General features: G+C 53.0%; 1 protein-coding gene across 1 annotated transcript; it reads right to left on the bottom strand.

Moving 5' to 3' along the window:
- Positions 1–3,735: 3,735 nt before the first annotated feature.
- Positions 3,736–19,955, bottom strand: TRAM2 (translocation associated membrane protein 2). Its single transcript, XM_058835936.1, has 11 exons — positions 19,705–19,955; positions 13,192–13,255; positions 10,915–11,024; positions 10,576–10,692; positions 8,931–8,989; positions 8,336–8,420; positions 8,171–8,241; positions 7,420–7,524; positions 7,135–7,293; positions 6,000–6,169; positions 3,736–5,378 (listed from the first exon to the last, which is right to left on the bottom strand). Exons 1-11 carry the CDS (start codon positions 19,822–19,824, stop codon positions 5,305–5,307), a joined length of 1,134 nt encoding a protein of 377 aa, XP_058691919.1. The 5' UTR covers positions 19,825–19,955; the 3' UTR covers positions 3,736–5,304.
- Positions 19,956–20,401: the final 446 nt, after the last annotated feature.

Raw genomic sequence — 20,401 nt, 5'->3', positions numbered from 1 at the left:
TGTTCCTCTTAAGAGTCACATTACTCATCTCCTGTGAAGGTAACGTGGCAGGAGCCTTCTCAGCCCAAGTGACACCTGCCAGGTGTTGCCATGGAGCACACAGGAAAGGCAGCTGTCATGCACAGAGAACAAAGCTCTTTGGAACAAAATGCTGCTTTATATCAGCTTTTGTGTCGTGGATTCCCACTTCTCCTCTGACAGCTGAGAGTCTCCACGTGACAGCTCCCTCCTGTGTCTGCTTGTTTGGAAAGGTCACTGCTCTTCCCTTCTGGGCCATTCTGTGCTGCTGCTCACCCTGACCAAGGATCATTCCAGGGATCTCTGGTCCACCTCAGATTTCAAGAGACCAGAAATTTACAGATGAAAATACTTGAGCTGTAGAAAGTCAGAAAATATTTTCTGCACAGGCTACAAAACCGTAACCTAACCCTCAGCCAAGTGACGTCGTGTGCCTGGGGCCAGCTGCACAGAATATACAATATAGCTCACCAAAAATATGTGCTTAAACCACATCAGATAAATCATCTCCTACAAATACCCTTATCCTCCACTCCCTCTGATGAGAGCAGCCACGAGTAATGAACTCTGGAGCAGCTGCCCGTGCAGTGGACATGGGAAATGTGGGAAGATGAATCCCAGCTGCAAGGGCTTGGGGTGACAGGATGAGGGGGAATGGTTTTAAACTGAAAGAGTAGATTTAGATTGAATATTGGGGAAAAATTCTTCCCTGTGAGGGTGGGCAGGCCCTGGCACAGGCTGACCAGAGAAGCTGTGACTGCCCCATCCCTGGAAGCGTCCAAGGCCAGGCTGGATGGGGCTTGGAGCAGCCTGGGATAGAGGAAGGTGTCCCTGCCACGTGCACAGCTTAGCAATAATGAAGCATCAGCAGAAACAGCACTGGAAGAATCTATGCCTTTTATTTATTTATTTCAGAAAAATACTTCTGCCAAGTTTATCACAAAAGTCATTGAACAATGAACATCAACAAACAAAATCCGTACAAAAAACTGAAGTGAGAGGAAGAATGAAACAAATGGGATAAAATAGCAGAGACTGTTAATTCCCCCCACCCCCTCCAAAATCAGGAAATTTGCACTAAAGCATAAATATGGAAGAACAGGAATTTTCCTCAAGTTCCTTTGCTGAAGTTTGATCAGTTGAGCTCAACATTTTTGAGGAAAAACTACACACCTCTGCCTGGCTTTTCCAACAGCCATTCTTCCTAGAAAAACCCCACACACAGCTCCAAGGAGGAGGAACATACTTCACTGCTGGGCATAAAACCTACTAAACCAACCTTTCATCCCCCATGAAGTTTCCTGGAAGGCTGTAAATCAAACCCCATCATCTCCATCCACTGTTGACACAATCTGGGGTCCATCTACCAAAGGCAAGAGCCTGAGGCTGCTGTAAACCCCCAGGCACTGCAGCAAAGGCAGGGTGGCTCCAAGCTCCCAGAGTCACTTGGAGGCAAGGAAGAGACATCCCGGAGTGGCCACTCTTCCTGCCAACCAGGAAGCCGACAAAAATACCTTTTAAAACACTGAATTGAAGGTAAGGGGACCTACATGGGAACTGGAACTTGGCTACTACTAACCCAAACATGACAAGTAAGAAGAATCGTAAACAACAACAATAACAAGAAGACAAAACGCGACTGTAATGCCCCATAATGTTAGAGTCACTCAAAAACTGTGTGTGAAATGCTACATGTGTTCTTCCTCTACCCCTTTCTCTTCCCAAGCCCATTCTCCAACTACCTAAGACAAGAAGAGAGAACTAGTGCTGGTATTTCACAGCTCTTCTAGGCTAGGACAGGAAAACACTACACTTCACCCCAAAAACCACAGGCTACTCAATTCCTGACCTCCTCAGCTTGGATAATGGACACAGACTACTAAAGCAGCCTCAAACCCACAGGAGAGGTGCAAGGAATCATGTCCCACTGGAAGTTTTGGATAATCTCCATCACCTTCTGCACTGTGGTGGACAAGAGCTCCTGTTCAGGGCTGGATCTTGGTGTTAGATTAAATTTTTTTTGATTTTGATGAGTTTGGAGGCATTTTCCAACCTCACCCAACAATTCCATAGTGTTTTCTGCACATGACACAAGGCTTGACAAGATGGGGCATGAGAAGAGCATCCACTAAAGGGAAGTGAGCTTGTGGCATTTCCTAGGCAGAGCAGCCAAGGACAGACTGACCACTAAGGGCTTGCAATGAAAATGCTCCAAGGAAAAGCTCTTTGGGCTGAAAGGAAGGCTGGATCTGCTGAGAAATGACACGGACACAGGAGCAGTTACTGCGGGCTTGCAGCCCAGGGATTGTGCTTGCACAACAACACGGAGTTAGGAGCAGCCCATGGCAGCCCCTCTGATGGAGAGGGGACTGCAAACCTCCATGATGACAGTGGATATCACCTCACAACAAAGGTTCAGCTCAAAAATAACCCACCTGCCAGGTTTGGGTATAACAGAAAGGTGGAGATTTCTGAGGACTAAATATAGGGGAGGGCAAAAACGAAAAAAACAAACCAGCCCCATCATCTTACAGGTTTAAAAAACCAAAATCTTAAAAAGAACACATGGAAATGCTTCAAAAACAAATGTCCCTTTTCCTGATAGCTCTATCAAAAAGAAAACAAAAAACACATAAATGTAGCATATGTTGTACATAAGTAGTAACAGAGGAGGGTGTTTAGCTACTGCCACAGTGCGCAGAGACGCTACAACATAAGGCACTTGGGATACAAAGCATCACCAGCTACTGTGTGAAGAGACAGGATTGTGCAAGTGGAAAAGCTGCCTGAAGCCAAGCAGGCAGGAGGAGGAATCATTCAGCAGCTGTGTTTTTGGGAGGCTCTATGTGTCACCTGCTAACAGAGTCAGCAGCTTGGCTGCTGCGAGGCACCGGCACCGGCGCTGCGGAAAGGCCCAAGGCTCTGGGGAGGTGTCAGCCAGCTGTCGCTCCTGGAGGGCACTGGCAGCAGATGGCAGGGGATGGGAAGAGACAGGAGAAAGGAAAAACCTCTCACACTACACCTTTTCCACCTCCTCCCCAACATAAAGCTCTTCTCCCCCCGATCACGCTGCACTGTGGGTCCTGTCACTGCCTCTGAGCTGAAAGGTGTCTCCTTCTCTCAGCACAGGCTATGAGGAGCGATGGCAAGGTACCACCAAGGGCTCTGCTCCAGCCTCCTTCCCCAGCTCCCCTGAAAACAGGGAAAGCCTCTTCTGCCAGTATCTCTCACGTGTCATTCAGATGTTGTGGGGATTGAGGAACAAGTGGAATTTGACTAACTGTCCTCATGTCCCTGCATGTTTTCTCCCTCCAGTGCCTCCTCAACAAGGAAAGGGGAGGAAAAGACAAAAGACACCCAAATAAATGGGAAAAAACCCAACTCAACTCAAAGAGGGGCAGAAAATCAACCATCACCCGTTCCTCAAAACACGACTGGCACGAAGGACAACAGCACCAGCCTCAAGCTGGAATTGCACTTGAAGAGAGCTGGAGTTCAGCTGCCCCCATGGGCTGAGCCAGGGGCAGGACAAGGATCAGTCCTGGACTGCACAAGGAGAGCACCTCAGCTCTGTGTCCCTCTCCTCACCCAGCCAAGGAGACACACCACGAGTCCCCTGCTCCTGCCGTGGCGAAGCAGAACTAAAGCTACGGCCGACTTCGCTGCACAAGAGGCACCAACAGCAAAGCCCAGCTCAGGAACCGCCCCAGAGGACAGTGTGGGGACAGAGGTGCCACTACTGCTCACCTGCCCAACCTAGCCTGGCACAGCACCCCAAAAAGAAGCCCAGTGAGATGGCACTGACCCACGAAACCCCACGCAGGTGCTGCTCCCCAGCAGAGTCAGCAAGAGATCAGTCCGGTGGGATGTGGCTTTCCACAAAATCTCCTGCCAGCACGTGGAGGTGGCAGCGGGCAGGAGCAAGAGGGGGAAGTGGTCTGCAGCAACAGATGGCCTCTGAGGTAGATTTGAGACAATTCCATCTGCCAACAGCTACATGTCACAAGCCAGGCTTTTCCTAAAATTCAAGCTGCTCCTTGCAGCCCCGGCCTCCTTCCCCTTCCCTCCCTGTCATCTCATTCACAGCTCAGAAAGGGATGGAGGGGCTAGGATTTTTGGAAGAAGCCCTGGATTTGATAGCACCTTGGGTGGATACAAGAGCTGTATCCTTTGGAAACAAAGAGTGAAGCTGGTGGCTGCCGATGGCACGGCTGGACTGGTGTGGTAGGGATGAGGAAGGCTGAGGTGACAGCATGAGGGGCACAGTCCCACTGATGCAAAAACCCTTTGCAGCAATCAGTTTGTCACCTGGATGTGGTCACGAGCAACAAGAACACCAGATCCACGAGGCACAGACAAGCTGGCAAAGGGCCTGGGCTGACAGGAGCCAGGCCAGCACTCAGAGCAGGGCAGGCCTCAAGGATTCACATGGAACTGAGGATGCTGCTGCCCCATAGCAAAATACTGAGAGCTGCAGAGCCCTGGGCCCAGCTCTTGGGGCTGGGAGGCCCAGAGTAACTATGGACAACCAAGAGAAACCCAGCTGGGGTGAGCAAAGGCTGGGAGGTGGACCTTCCATATGAAGAGGAAAGTTCTCTCCATTCTCTGCTGCCCAGCTCTTGAAAATTCTCAAAAGCAGGGTTCAGAAAACCCCAGTTAACTGGAGGTCCACCAAGAGACAAAACAGGGTTGAGCTTCCTCCATCAGACCCTGGTCTCTCTTTGCAGCATCACCATCCTGCTGAGCGCTGGCCAGATGTGCCCAATCTCACCTGAGAGCACCCCTGAGCCTCAGATCTCACAGCCCCAGCACATTCCCCCAGGAATCTGATCCCATAACACACATTTGGTGCCTTCAAGCTGTCGTGGCCCTGTCCCAGGGGCTCAGGGAAGCACCATGAAGAGAGGGGAGGAACATGCTGTAGGAGAAAAAAGGATTGTTTGGAACCATCTATGACACATTTGTAACCATTAATGAAAATAACCAAACACTAAAATAGAAACAAAAAAAAAAAAAAAATTGCACACTGGTTTACGATCAAACAGAGGAAAGGCAAAACCAGGAGGGATGGAAAGGGTTCCTATGAGGGGGGATGGGAGAAGGGGAAAGGGGCCTTTTTGGTTTTATTGCAAACAGTTCACGAGAGCAAGAAAGGAAGGGAGGAGAGCGAGAGACACCTTGGGAAGATGATTCCGAGCCTTTCAAGATGCCGCTCGTGAGGAGCAGGAGGAGGGGCTGCTCAGTCCTGGTATCTCGCCCTCCTCCCCAGGAGACAACCCTTGGCTTCTACGGAGACTTGAGCTTCTTGGTGCGAGGTGAGGTTCCGTTCTCTGCTTTCACCACTCCGTTCTCATGGTAACCTGGGGATGGCAACAAAGGGACATGGAGCTGGTTAGGGCTCCAAAGGGTAATCTGAGGGAGCTGGGGGTGTTTAACCCAGAGAAAAGGAGGCTCAGGAGGGACCTTCTTGCTCGCTTCACATCCCTGACAAGAGGGTGCAGCCAGGTGGGGCTCTGCTCCCAGGGAACAAGGGACAGGACACAAAATGGCCTCAAGCCACCACAAGGGAAGTTCAGCTTAGGCATTAGAAGGAATTTCCTCACAGAAAGGGTGGTTAAACATTGGAATGGGCTGCTCTGGGAGGTTTGGAGTCACCACCCCTGGAGGTGTCCAAGGAACGACTGGACATGGCACTCAGCACTCTGGTCTGGTTGACACTGTGGTGATTGGTCAAAGGCTGGAATCCATGATCTCAGAGGTCTTTTCCAACCTAAACCATTCTGTGATTCTATGGAGGAAGAAACTTTGTCCCTTGCACAAGCCAAACCCTTTATCCTCTCAGGACAGGCCCACAGACGTGGGGAAACCCCCACGACATCAGGACACTGCTGGGGACGCCCTGCACAGGCAGCAGCCTGCTGGGGGATGCTGACCCCCAGCACTGACACCTCCACAGTGCCTCCCACCCTTCCAGCACTCACCCGAGTCCCTCTTGAGCAGCTTGGTTTGCTGCTTGGTGCCAGCAGGGGCGGCGGCTCGCTTCCGACTGCTCTGCTCGTTCCAGTACTCCCTCCAGCGCCGCAGCTGGAAGTGGATGAAGCGCCACATCACCGAGGCCTGGAAGAGGCACACCAACAGCAGCACACTCATTCTGCCAGGGGCGGAGAAGAGGCAGGCTGAGAACACAGCAGCGAGGCCACCCCCAGCCCGGCCTTCCCCCCACACCGGGGCTGGTGGCCGAGGTCCCCCCGCGTGGCAGATGCCGTCCCTTCAGCCACCATCTCTCCTTTCTGCCACCCCTGAGCCCAGAGCAGCCACCTTCCTTTCACTCCACACCATAAAGCCCTCAGGTTTTGGTTCATTGATTCTTTCAACTTTAGGGCAAGAATGGATGAACAGGATCACCTCAACCAGCACTGCCCAAAACACAGCGTGGCACAGTCAAGGTACGATGTCCCCGGATGATCTAAAAGCTGGAAGGGAGGTAAGAAACACCCTCAAATTGTCAAGTGTGCCAGCAGTCCTTGGCTTCAAAAAGCTTGGGAATGACCATGTCTAGCAAATTCTGGACTGAACCCACAGCTGCTGCAAGGGTGAGAAAGGCTCCCAGACTGCAAGGCATGATTAGCCCAATTCACCCTCTGCTTCCCACATCAATGGGCAGCAAAACATGGCCAAGAAGAAGGGAAAATGCCTTCTCCTTGACCACATCCATGTAAATGCACTTACAGGTACAACAAGAAATGCCTACAAGCATTTCTCCAAGATAGGCTTGCACTGTATAACTTCACTTGATTAACACTTTATTTCCTGACTTTTCCACTCCATTTTGGCTCTGCGTAGCCTTTAAACCCCTCCTCACTTCCTTCTGCTCACTAAGACCTTCCCTAAATGCAATCAGAATCAGATCCCCATTGTTTGGATCCCATTTGGATGGAGCTTAGAGCAACCTGGACTGGTGATAGTATCCATGTCCATGGCAGGGGTTGGAACGAGATGATCTTTAAGGCCACTTCCATCCCAATCCCAAACCATTCTAGGATTCCATGATTTCCAAACTCAGCAAAACCCACGCTGGGATAACACAGCCAAGAAAGACATAGGAGACATTCCTACCTGAAGAGAATGTTGTTGAAGAGGAAGCTGAAGAAGTTTCCTCTCTCAGGGTCCAGGGTCTGGCTCTCCACACGTGGCAGCCCGAAGCCGATGACCAGGATGTACAAGGTGAGGGTGAAGAGCCTGGTGACCACAAACACGACGGCCCAGACGTTAAACCTGCAGGAGGGCAAGCAGAGGTGTGGGCAGGAGCAGCCCCAGTGCTGACCCAGGAGGTGAGAGCGAGATCCAGGCTCTCCTGGGCTCCAAAGGAGGACGGGAGCCACAAGCAGCTCCCCTGCTTACAGCTTCTCGTTGTTCTCGTCCGTGAAGTAAACCAGCCGCGCCATGTGGAAGAAGAACTCAGCCAAGTACTGCAACAGCAAGAGGATCAGCCCCAAGCGGGTTAAGCTGGCAGGGAAGAGGAAGAAAAAAGCATCACTGGGCTGGTCAGCCTTCATCCTTCAACCTCAGCTACAGCCTTGGCCCTGCTGTCCATGAGCTGCAGCGCTATCCCAAAGCCAGACCTCTGTGCAGCAGTGGGAGTAGGACAGCAATAGGGGAAATCTTTGTCTACAAACCATCAACACAATCCAAAACATGAGCAGAGCGGGGCTGTATACAACACAAAACCCTGTGGCTGGCAAAGCTGCTCTGCTTTGTATCAGAGAATGGCTTGGGTGGGAAGGATCATCTCATTCTAGCCCCCTGCTCTAGACATCTTCCACTGTCCCAGGTTGCTCCAATGCCCATCCAACCTGACCTTGAAAAATTCCAGAGATGGGAAACCCTCCGGACAACCTGTGCAAAGTGCCACACCACCCTCACAGGCAAGAATTTTTTCCCAGTATCCAAATCTCTCCTCATTTAGTTTAAAACCATCCCCCTTGTCTTATATACCTGCCTAGGTAGAAAGTCTCTCTCCACAAAACAATCCCATTTATTCCTTCTAAGCTCCTCACCCCACTGAGGGTTCCCAGGTGACTCCCAGGGCCAAAGAAGCTGCCCAGCCCCATCCCTGGTGTGTGAGGGATGCTGAGGCAGGCGAGTGACTCACTTGAGCAGGTAGGCACCAGCGATGTGCAGCAGGTAGAGTGAGATGCAGCGCAGCTGCCGGGGGATCTCCTCCTGCCAGGGGCAGAAAAGCCAAATAAACCTCTCAGCCCTCTCCACCCGTCCTCTCCCAGAACTCCCTCTCCCAAAACCTCCACCTGGCTCTCACCTTGCGGACCTTTTGGAAGTAGAGCTCGGGCAGGGCGTGCAGCCAGTATGCCAACTGGCACAGGTAGAAAAACTTCACCTGGTACCTGAAATACAGGGAGGAGCCACGTGAGCCATCCCAGGCCATGGCAGGACCCCAAGAACCCAAGTGCCAGGGCAATTCCTCCATAGGATTTAGGAGAAATCCTTTCAGGGCTGAAATTATCATTGAGCCAAGAGAGCTGCACATGGAATTTATCCAGATGCTTGTGCTATGATCTCTGTGCTCTCAGCAAACCTCACTTTTGTAAAACCAGAAGGAAGGGTCATCCCCCACGACATTTCTGCTGTGTAAAATGAACAGCAAAGAGACTTTCCCAAGGTGATGCAGGAAACAGGCAGGATGAGTAACCAAGCCCAAAGGGCCTTCCTCATGAAACCCTCTGGAACACCCTCCCCAGGCTCACAAATGAGATATCCCCATTCCCCATGGTCTCACTGCAAGCAGGGTGCAAGCAGAGCGTGCTGTGCCCTCAGCACCCTACTACCAGCAGGCAAAACTATGGAGAGGAAGGAAGTGGCCAGCCCCAGAACAAAATGCCCCCACAAGTGCTTACGGCAGATAAACATGCGGGTAGTTTTCCCACAGACTCCGGGGGTTTGAAATGTATCCTTCCTGAAAAAGAGAAGAGAGGCAAGGCTTCAGCAAAACAAAACAGGTCATGAGAGGGTGGGCTGATGGTACAGTGAAACAAGGAACTGGGGATGACACCCAAGTCTCGTCACAGCCTGCAGGAAAAACCACATTCCCTGTGAGGGCCCAGGCTGAGCTCTGCATCTCTGCCTCTCTAGCACCCCTCTAAAATTTCACCAGGCCCCTTGTTTGGGGGCTGAAGGCTGCTTGCTCAGTTGCACAGAGGGTCCCAAATTCAGGAGAGGATATTTTGGGGTTTGGAATGCTCTGGAGGTGTGGGGTGAGATTCCTGTAGCATGGCTCAGGCAGCCATGTGCATGGTCCACAGGCTTCTTCCCCACTGGCATTTCCGACCCCAGCAGCCCTTAAGCAACAGGAAGTACTTCTGAAGAGAAAAAGGAACAGAAAACACCAACAAAAATAACTGGATGAATTGCATAGTTTCATTTTTCCACCTCTTGCCTTACAGGATGGGACTCCCTTCTCACTCCTGCCACACGGATGCTGCCCTGGGCTTTGCGAGGAGATGCTGGCATGGGAAATTTGTCCTGCCCAGTCACCATCATCCATGCCCTGTCTGTCACAAGATCCCTTTTTTTTCCAGATGGGGAAGGCCAAGGAAGCACAAGGGTGACCTGCTCTGCACATGTTGTGTGTTTGGGGAGCACATCGTAGCAATGTGGGTTGTACAGGAGGCTCCAGCCCCACAGCTGCTGAGGGATGGGTCTGGCACTGGGCAAGGGGAGACCAAAACCTGCAGCATCAGCTGTTTTGCCAAAATTTCCTTCCTCATAGCCCTGTGGAGCAGAGGCAGTGCCAGCAGATCTCTAGAAATGCTGGCCTTGAACAGAAAAGTAGTTCTCTGAGAATGGCTGGCAGGACCCTCTGAGCAGTGGGGAGGGGATCTGTCCCAAGGATCCACCCCCAGAGCCACTGGACCACAGCTGGACCCCAATGGCTGCGGGTAGCAAAGCATCATCACTTCACACTGCCAAAACAGTCAGAGCTCTCTCACACCACCTGTTCTTCCCTCCCCCTTCCTTCCCAAAATGAGAGTTTTTCCTCTGAATTCCTTGGGTTGACACATCCCCAAGGAACAGCATGGTTTCCCTCAAAGATTCCCTCACCATCAGCTTGCCAAGGAAGGAAGCACAGATCCCAAAGAGGGATCCCAGAATTCTGCCCATTAGCTCCATGACCCCACAAAAGGCACCCAAAAACCTCAAGGCACTGAATGTACATAGGGAGGACAACAAGAGGCTGAGACAGGCATCAGCTCCTGGAGCAGAGGATGGAGATGATGGGGCCAGGCAGGATTTCTGGGCCCCAGCTCCAAAAATATTTTACATCCCATTTACCTGTGCCTTGTACAATACAGGAAAAGGCTCTCCCAGAACTGTTCTCACAGAGTGGCTGGAAAGATCCACCACAGCTGAAAACAAAACTGACTGAAATGTGCCTGTTTTCTCCCAGAAGCTGGCTGGGGACTATGCTGCCAGTGGGGTTTTGTGCTCCAGAACCCACAGTTCCCCCTGGAAACCCAAATGCCAGCCAGCCCTGTGCCTTACCGTCACCACGACGTACAAGCACCAGATGACAGAGGTGAGGTGGAAGGCAACCAGCTGCCCTGACTCATTGAACTTGCTGTGTTTGACCTTGGAGAGATGCAGACGCCTGTTGATTTTCTGGGAAGGAGCAGAGGGAGAGACAAACAACAAGAAAACATGAGCCACCATCAACTCTCTCTCTCCTCCTCCTCATCCCGAGCAGCCTCCAGAGATGAAGGCGCACTCATCACCACCTCAGCCCCCAGACCACCCCCAGAACAGCATTTAACTGCAGCAGGACCTCAGCTCCCCGTTGGATTTGAGGTATTTTGAGAACACAAGACAGGGAATGGCACTCACATCCAGGGCGTATTCCTGCACCACTGCATGCAGGATGATGGCGATGAAGATGTAGAAGAGGATGGTGACCAGATCCTTCAGCCCATAGTGATACTGGACCAGCTCCCCATCTGCAAGGAGACCAAAGTATGGGTCAGACCCCCATGGCCTAAAGGATTTCCAGGCAGCAGGAAACAGCCCGGATGGGGACAGCAAGGAGAGGTCATGACTGTGCCAGTAGTAGGGAAAAAGGGCTCTCTCCAGGGCTAGCTCAGGGCAGAGGTGGGTGGTTTCCCCTCTAACACACCTCAAGGGAGGGGACACTGGGGACACTAAAAGCTTCCCCCTGCCACAGGGGACAGCTTAGCTGTGGAGATGGGAATTTATCACCTGGAAGGATGAAGACATGGCAGGCTGAAGCAGGTGATGGGATCAGGGATGCACCACTAGGAACATCAGGGATTGGGACAGGATTTCCACCCCCTCAGTTATGATTTAACACTTCCTTATGATCTCCCACTCCTCCCTGAAAACTGCTGGAGCAGGATTCAGCTGCCTAAATGCAGATGCCTTCTGCTATTTAGGGATCTGAGGCAGCAGCACAGGGCTGGTGAGAAACAGGACCCATAGGAGTCTGTGCCCTTCTGGAGCAACAGGAGACCAAATAGCATCCAAAATACCCCAGACATCTGCATTTAAGTGACTATTTGCAGCTCTTAAGCTTATGGGGAGAAGCAGAATTAGGAAGGCTGCAGGAAGTATCATCACACAAAGCTCAGCCCACCCCTGGCTGCTGCTCTCCCTTACCCTGATGCAGCCTGTCCTCTCCTGATACCAATGCTGGGAAAAGACTGCTCTGTCACCAGCCCTGCCTGCCCTAAACAAAGCTTCATTCCAGATTTCTAAGATTTGAATGGGATTTATGAACACACCCGGCACAAGGACATGAAAACACCCTGTCCTTAGGAGCCCCGGGTGCTGTGCAGACCCAGAGGTAAAAATGGTGCCTGTATCCCAGAGCAAGGTAAAAGACAGAATTGCAAGGCCAAAGAAAATAATATCACGTACATGTGCTCTGCCTCCTCTCTCCAGGGCACCTCAGAAGCTCTAGCAGGAGCTGTGGGAAAGCCTTGGAAAAATTTAGATTCCTCCCAAGAAGCTGTTGCACCAAGACCTCTCTCCCCACTAGCTCTTGCCCTATATTGATACCCCAATAACTGGTCCTGGGGAGGTGTTTCTGTGCCCCCTGGGATTTCTTGTATCAGGAAAGAATAAATCCCTTAAAAACCATCAGCGGAAGTTGTCTGGACTGTGCCACAGGGGAGAAGGGACCACAATTTAATCTGGAAGCTGGATGATTCCTTCAGCCATAACCAAAGCCTTTAAGGGCAGAGCTTTTATCTTCCGCATGTCTGCCTCATTGTAGCTCCACTAATCCCAACACCCTGCTCTTTCTTTGGATGATTACTCAAACACTCCCAATTAACTGCAGTTTTCTGCCACCAGGCCAGGCTTTGTGCCCCGGGCATTTGGCTCATCCCGAGCCCAGGCCTTTACCCAAACCACCTCCTGCTGTCTCCATGCCAGTGCCCAGATCCCTGCCAGATCCAGAGGGACTCTGAGCCAGGAAGGCAGCAGCCAAAATAGGAACAGGGGCTGAACCTCCTGGCTGGGAGATGGGACACCTCCTCTGGTCCATTTGGTTCCGAGCTGCACCGGCTCAGAGCCTCCTGGAATTTACTCCCTGGGAATCGGAACCTGCCTGGAGCAGGGATGCTGAGCAGCATGTGCATCTCCACACCCTCCTCTCCAGGTGTCATCCCCAAAAATCAGCAGGACAGGGATGACATGTACAGCCCCTGCTGCTTGGCAAAGAGGTAACTCCCTCCTGCTCCTCAGGGGGACAAGAAGCTGCTCCAGGCAGGCAATGACAGAGTTGGATCCTGCCCGACCAGGCTTGGAGCAGCATCCTCACCCTGCAGGGAGCACAGAGTGGCCTGGTCATGGCAGAAAGGGAGAGGGAGCCCCCAGACTCCCTGGAAAGCATTCCTTCCCAGCCCTGACAGCGTGAGGACTGGCAGACAGGACCAGAGTGCTCTGAGCCACTCAAACTTTGCTTCTTCGCAAAATATTTTATTTTTCTTTTAATTTTTAATCTCTGCCAGACTGCATTTACTGCCAGACAAAACCCTGAGCAGCTGATCAGCAGAGGGTGAGCCCAAACCAGCTAGGAGGGAGGATCTGGGGCAGACCAGGTTCAATGTTCCTTGGGATTTGCAGAGCAGAGGCATCTCTCACCTGCTGTAGGCACACTAACATTATACTGAGGTAAGATGAACAGGAAGGCAGTCTTGGCTGTGACCTGTCAAAGACACAAAGGTGAGAAGAAGCAAATCAGTTGTTAAATCCACTCCTCTGGACCAGTTTTTTTCTGTCACAATGGGAAACAGAAATCACCCAGGGAGATGCGCTGGCACCAGCTTCACTTGCAGGAACACTGAACCTTGCACTGGTCACCCACAAGGTCCCAGATGCATGTCCAAAAAGGGGAAAAAAAAGCCTGGGATGAGACATCAGGACATCCAGAACCCAGGGCTGTGCTGCTCTTCATTTATTGAATGATAGAATTGAATCATGGAATATCCTGAACTGGAAGGGACCAAAAAGATCATTGAAATTCCACTCCTTGACACCCCAAGAATCCCATCCTCTGCCTCAGAGCATTGTCAAAACCCTTCTTGAACTCTGTCAGGCTGTGGCCATTCCCTGGGGAGCCTGTTCAGTGCCCAACCACCCTCTGGGGAAAGAATCTTTTCCTGATATTCAACCTAAACCCTCCCTGACAGCTCCAGCCATTCCCTCTGGTCCTGTTATTGATCACCAGAGAGGGAACCACTGACTAACTTGCTTTTAATTCAAAGGAATGATCCTCCCCAGCAGCAAAGCAGGAGGCTTTGTGGGGATGGGGCAGAGCACCTACCCCACAGGGTACCCCAAAACTGCACCTCTGAAACCAAAGCAACCTCAAGCTGAGGCCACAGCAAAATCCAGTGCACAGACATCCAACACCAAACATGCCTTCATCCCATCCAACCCCACACTGGCAGCAGGTCACCAAATTTTCCCTTTCCAGAGGCTCCCAGCCAACCCTCCAACGCTTCACAAGCACCCACCCTCAAACACAACCATTTCCAAAAAATCCTGTGCCCGTCAAACACCTACGGAGATGAGCTGCATTTCACACAGACAGGCTGCCACTGCTTCAGAGCTGCAGGCTATTAAAATCCCAGCTGGAAATTGCTCCACAGCTTGTGGGGGAGACAGGGGGACTTTGCCAAGTGTTCCCATCCTGCCACCACCGGCATTGAGCAACCGATGCAGGCAGCCCCAGCTCGGGGACAGCAAACTCCATGGCGTGTTTTTGTGATGTTTGGGGGATTTTTGTTTTTTCCACTTAAAAAAAACCAAAAAGGAAATCCCACATGTTGTGCTCTGTTTGTGGAGGAGTAGATGCAGGAGACAGAGACCATGGGCAGAGTTTGGGGTGGGAATGGAAAAAGTGCATCGCCTGGCTTCAGGCTGGCTGAGGGAGACACTTCTGGCTCCTACAGACCTTGCTGGCTGGGAAAGCCAAGTTGCTTCATCCCAGAGCTGTACAGCACATCCAGGACCTGGAGTTTACATCCAAACCTTGCCACAGGCTGGCACAGGGCACAAAACAAAGGCATGGAGCCAGTTGTGGCTGTGATGCTGCAGGGATGGGTGGCCGTGTCATGGACGTGCTAACAGCAGCAGGCACTGATGGATTTACAGCTCCCCAAGTACCTGGCTGCCATCCATTGCTATAAACAGCTGGGAACAAGACATCATCTCCAGGTGAAGCCTCCTAACCTGCTGGAGAGGACACAGGCCAGAGCTGTGAGCCCAGGAAAATGACCCCAGAGTATCTCCAGGATGGGAAGCAATGCCCAGACAGAGCTCAGCCCCAGCACAGTTTCTGAGGATTCTCCTTATCTTCCTTCCCAAAGCACCTGGTAGGAAGGTTCCTCCATCCACTCCAGCATCAAGCATGTTTTGTCCCATCTCCACAGCTGCCTTTGCTCTCCTGTGGGCTGGAGAACCACCAGCAGCTTTGGATCCACTCCAGCACGCCTCCACCTTTCCTTACAGAGGGGTAGCAGGCTGTTTCCTAAAGTCTCAGTGAAATATTTTAACAACTGAAAACAAATGTAACCTCCTAGATGCAGGCATCTGCAAGGCAAAAACCAGGTTTCCTTGGCTTGGGAAATAGGGATGAGCACCAGGGATGGCAAAACTCTTCAGAGCCTGCCTAGAGCATTTCACAGGCAGACAGGGAAAACAGAAGTTTGGAGTGGGAAGAGAAATGTGAGGATTATTCAGAGGCACAAGACTTGCTGTCTGTTTGCTCTGAAACAAGATACTGGTATGGGAAAGGAAGTGCTGGGCACACTTCTGCCCTGCAGGCCAGCAAACAGAGCCAGAGCTGCCACTGAACTGCTACTGGCAGGGGCAGAATTCATGGAATCCTAGAATAGTTTAGGTTGGAAAAGCCCTCTAGGTTCATGGAATCCGACTGTTCCCCCAGCACTGCCAAGCCCACCACAAAACCATGTCCACAGGTGCCACACCTACACAATTTTTAAACAATTTCAGGGATGGGGACTCCACAACTTCCAGCCTGTTCCCATCCCTGACTGTCTTTTCAGCAAAGAAATTTTTCCTCATATTCAATCTAATCCTTCCTGGCGCAACATTTAGAGGGTGGGAGAGGGATTTGTGGCTTTTAAAAACGTGTCTAAGCACACACATCCAGGCAGTTTAGCACCTCTTCCAGAAAGTACCCAGTGCAACTCTCAAACACTGATATTTTCAGGAATGAGGGATAATTTTTGAGCATCCTTCCCCAGGACACTCTGTGAACTCCTGGAACAGCTTGCCCAGATTGATTGTGGACTCCCCATCCTGAAAGTGTTCAAGGCCAGGTTGGACAGGGCTCTTGAGTAATCTGGTCTAGTGGAAGTTGTCCCTGCCCATGGCAGAGGGTCGGAACGAGATGAGTTTTAAAGTCTCTTCCAACTCGAACAATTCCAGGTGTCTATGAAACACATTTCCCTTCTCCAAAGCCTCATCACAGTGGGATTTGTCTTTCCCCCAGCCAGGAGCCCCCAGGCATGCCAGCATCTCCACGGTCTTGTTTGAATTAAAGCCACTCTGAAGGAAGGAATCAGCTCCAAACCTCTGGCGGGGGAGGCTGGGGGAGTTTTCTGCAGTCAGAGCCGGGAAAATACTTCCAGGGCTTGAAAAACAACTCAAACTAATTACAGACAAAATGCTGTCCGAAGGCTTTTCTCACAACTTTGCATTTCTTTTCCTCCCCCTAGCCAGAGTTTATTGAAAGACAAACTTGCTGATCCACAATATGGATTGACACAGGCCCTATATGTAAACTAAAGCCCAAACTTTGGACCAAAGCCTTTCAAAGTAAACATCTGGCTTTGACAAAAAAGCTCTTCCCAAGGGCAGTGCAGCCCCTCTGCCCCCACAGACAAACTCATCCCCCAGCACAACACAATTTCCAGTGCCTCACCCTCCCTCCTCTTTATTCCCTTTTTAAAAGTTAACTTAAACACTGGGGTTTTTTTTACCTTTTTCCCACTCCTCCCCAGCTATTCAACCCTTATGCTGCCCACGTGCCTCACTTCCACATCTGGCAAAGAGCAGGGGAGGCAGGAACGCATTTTGTTTTCCCTCATTAACAACGGGAAGGCCTTAATTTTTAGAGTACTATGGAGGGGACCAGGAAGAGGAAAGTATATTTAGCAGGAAGCCTGGAAATAGCAGCTCATTCGTCAGCTGCCTTCTTCTGACTGTGTCACAACTCAGAGTTTGGGAGCCCGTGACTCACATCCCACCATCTGCACAGGGGGAAAGCCCAGCAAGGGCATCTAAAATAATTGTTTATAACTTTATTTCATCACCCCATGCATAAGACTGAGCCTCAGTTTCCCCATTTTAGAGATTACAACAGCAGAGATTACAACAACCCCATCTAATATAGAAACTTCTCCAAAATCAGTGAAGTTTCCCCCAGACTCGACCTGACACCACTCACAGGAGCCACCCCTGGTGGGACACAGGTTAAACATTCATAAACAGGTTTCATTCTTCTGCAAAGCAGGATGGAAAAAGATATGCAAAGTAATTTCTGCATGAGGATGGGAAGCACCTGTTTCACATATCTATACAGAGTAACTCAAAATAGTTTTTCACCAAAAAAAGGGGGAGGTTTCCTTCTGGACTTCAGCAGCCACGAACACGTGGCAAAATCTCTCTCTGGCACCAGGCAGATGCACAACCAGGTGTGTTTTCACAGCCTGAAGGCTTAGGGCTGGCTGGAAAGGAAAAACCCTTTGCAGTGCCCAGCTCAGAACAGCTCTTTTTTGGGGAACTCTCTCCAAGCCTGGGGCTTCCCTCCCTGAGCAACACTACAGTCCTCAAAAACACACACAACACTGGAATAATCAAATCCAGCACACCTGTAACACAAGGAGCAGCCTCATGCCACCAGATCCCATCACAACTGGTACCTGCTCCCTGCCACAGAGGAATTACCAGCTTGGTGAATCCATGTGAATGGGGAAAGATGAAAGACCCAAAAAGATGCTCTAGGTGTAGCTTATGCTGTGCTTGGGCAGTGGAAGACCCATGGCAGCCCCCCAGCATCACCCTGAGCAGGCTGCTGGAGCAAGGAAGCAGTCAGCTCCTGAGGGATGCCTGGGAAAAGGTTAAAAGTCTTATTTGTGTCTTCCCAAAAAAACCTTCCCTGCAGGAAACGGCCTATTGTGAGCAGGATTCGGCCTCTTCCGCTGAGCCTGAGCTTGGCTGTGGCCACTGGCACTGGGGAAGGTGGAAGCCCAGCTGCAGGGTGGGAAGCAGGGATGAGAGGAGACAGAGGGAAAGGGACAGTGCCAGGTCCTCCTCACCATGGCAAGGGATCAGAGCTGCCACCAAAACTCACCACAGAGGTGGCACAAATGGGCAGGGATGGTTTGGAGGGCTGGACAAGAGCAGAGGCTGATTCCTCCTTCAGGGAAAAAGAAAGCAGAAGGAATAAATGTAATAATGAAATAAAAATAAGCTAAAATACCCAGAAGGACCAAACCCCATGCCAAGGGAAAGACAGGGATGATGCTTCCAGGCACAGGGAGCACTGGAAGCCACCCTGGCACGGTAAGCACTGTCATCCTGAGCTCTGCTGGGAGCACAGCAAACTGCTGCCTTCAGCATCTGAGGGAGATTGAATTAAAAGACATTTAAAAAACCCCATGAACACCACAAACCACTCCCTGCTGCCATCTCCATGGGGAGGGGGGGTTCATCATTTTTCAAAACTGGCCTCATAGCACCACATCAACCAAAAGCACCAGAGCAGCAAGCCCAGGTACCACCTTTTCAGGATGGGGCTTCAAACTGCAACAAAACCATCTGCAGGGAAAAACCCTGAGACAGAGATGCAACCTCAGTGGCATTTTCTTTCTAGAATATGAGTACAAAACTTGCAGCCCAACTTTGCTGCATTTGCATGTGGCTTTGGAATACAGCTGGCACTCCTGGGTCGGTTTTGAAACCCTTAAATAAATATATATATACATGCACAAGGACATTGCAAGGCGTTCGAGTGCTGTAAGAGACTCGTTCATTCAATGAGTTCGCAGTGAAAAAAAAGGGGGATAGAAAAGCAGGGGGTTCCAGCGGGGAGGAATTAAGGAAATGGATTTCCTCCTCCTGCGATTTGCTACAGAAGGAGACTTTCCTCCCTCGCCAGGCCCCCCGGCCACCCCTTTCCCATCCGGATTTGCTTTGAAACGTGGCACTACCGAAGGGGAGGGTTCAGCGGGGGAGGAGGGGGGGTCCCGGCCGGCGGTGCCGCTGACCACGGCCCGGAGCCTCGGCGTGGGATGCCCGGAGCCGAGCGGAGCCGCACGGGACAGGGAAAAGCAGGCGGAGAGGGAAGGAGCCGGAGCGGAGAGCGGCGTTCCCGACACGGCGGGAGAGGGACGGCCTTGCGGGGGTCTGCGGCCACCCCGGCAGGGTGAAGGGATCCCGTGGATGCCTTGCCATGGCCCGCAGCCCTGCGGGACGGCCGGGAGCGGGGAAGGCCGGGGAGCCGCTGGCATCTGCCCGAGGCCCAGGAGCCCCCGGCGCTGGTCCCACGGCGCGGGGTCAGCGGGCTGAGGGGAAAACACCTGCAAAAGGGCTATTGTTAAAGAAAACAAGGCGAAAAAAAAGGAAAAAAAAAATCTTCCCATCTCCAAAAGCTGGGAATATCAGACAAGGCTTGGCTTCTCGCTGTGTGGGGCTGATGTGCCCCTCAGTGCTTGGGACGTCCCGGCAGCTGCGGCGGGTTTGGGGCAGGGGGTCTGACACCCCCCGAGTTCCCCCTCCCCAGCCAGGGACCCCCGGCAGAGCTGGAGCGGGGGCAGAAGGATGTGGCAGCCCTAAAGCCAGCAGCAGGCTGGGTCCCCGTGGGAACGGGGGAACCTGTCCGCTGGTGGGTGAGAGACGGGGAATGAATGGGGCGGCACTCTGACCCCCAGACCGAGGGGTCCCGCACCCCACAGCCCCCTCCCCGTGCGGGATGGGGACACCTGGCCCCGGTGGGGACAGCCCCGAGCTGGGACAGCCCCAGGGGGGACACCCCATGCAGAGCAAGGGGGGTCACCTCGTCCACGGGGTGGGGACACACGGACAGCCGGTCCCGGCGGGGGGCGATGGCGGGGGGGGTCTCACCTCGAACATGAGGGCGATGAGGACGCTGAGCACCAGGCAGAAGCCGATGTCGGCGTGATTGTGGATGAGGAACTCCTGGCTGAAGAGCGGGTGGCTCTTGGCCCGCCGGCGGAAGGCCATGGCCGGGGCCGAGCCGAGCCCAAACTTCCCCGGGCCCCGCGGAACTTCGCGGAGCGCCGCGATGGCCCCGCGCAGGCGCCGCCGCCTGAGCCCTCCCCGCGCCCGCCCGGCTCCGCTCGGCCCCGGCACCGACCCCGCCCCGGCCCGACCCGGCTCCGGACCCGGCACCGCCCCGACCCGGCACCGCCCCGACCCGGCCCGACCCGGCTCCGGACCCGGCACCGCCCCGACCCGACCCGGCTCCGGACCCGGCACCGCCCCGACCCGGCCCGGCCCGGCTCCGGACCCGGCACCGCCCCGACCCGGCCCGACCCGGCTCCGGCACCGGCACCGACCCCGCTCCCGGCCCGGCACCGCCCCGACCCGACCCGGCCCGGCTCCGGACCCGGCACCGCTCCGACCCGGCCCGGCTCCGGACCCGGCACCGCCCCGACCCGGCCCGGCTCCGGACCCGGCACCGGCACCGACCCCGCTCCCGGCCCGACCGGGCTCCAGACACGGCGCTGCCCTAACCCGCACCGGGACCCGGCCACGGAGACGGACCCGCACGCAGCCACGGACCTGCGCCCAAACTGGA

This window comes from Poecile atricapillus, chromosome 3, assembly GCF_030490865.1.
Source record: "Poecile atricapillus isolate bPoeAtr1 chromosome 3, bPoeAtr1.hap1, whole genome shotgun sequence".
Lineage (NCBI taxonomy): Eukaryota > Metazoa > Chordata > Aves > Passeriformes > Paridae > Poecile > Poecile atricapillus.
Note: the sequence above shows the minus strand (reverse complement) of the source record. Positions and strands in the feature narration are given on the sequence as shown.

Coding starts and splice junctions, on each gene's coding strand:
- TRAM2 (XM_058835936.1), bottom strand. CDS start 19,824: ATGGCCTTCCGCCGGCGGGCCAAGAGCCACCCGCTCTTCAGCCAGGAG. Junction 8,990..10,575: donor GCTTGTACGTCGTGGTGACG/GTAAGGCACAGG, acceptor TCTCTTTTTCAG/GAAGGATACATTTCAAACCC. Junction 6,170..7,134: donor TTCAACAACATTCTCTTCAG/GTAGGAATGTCT, acceptor CGCCCCTGGCAG/AATGAGTGTGCTGCTGTTGG.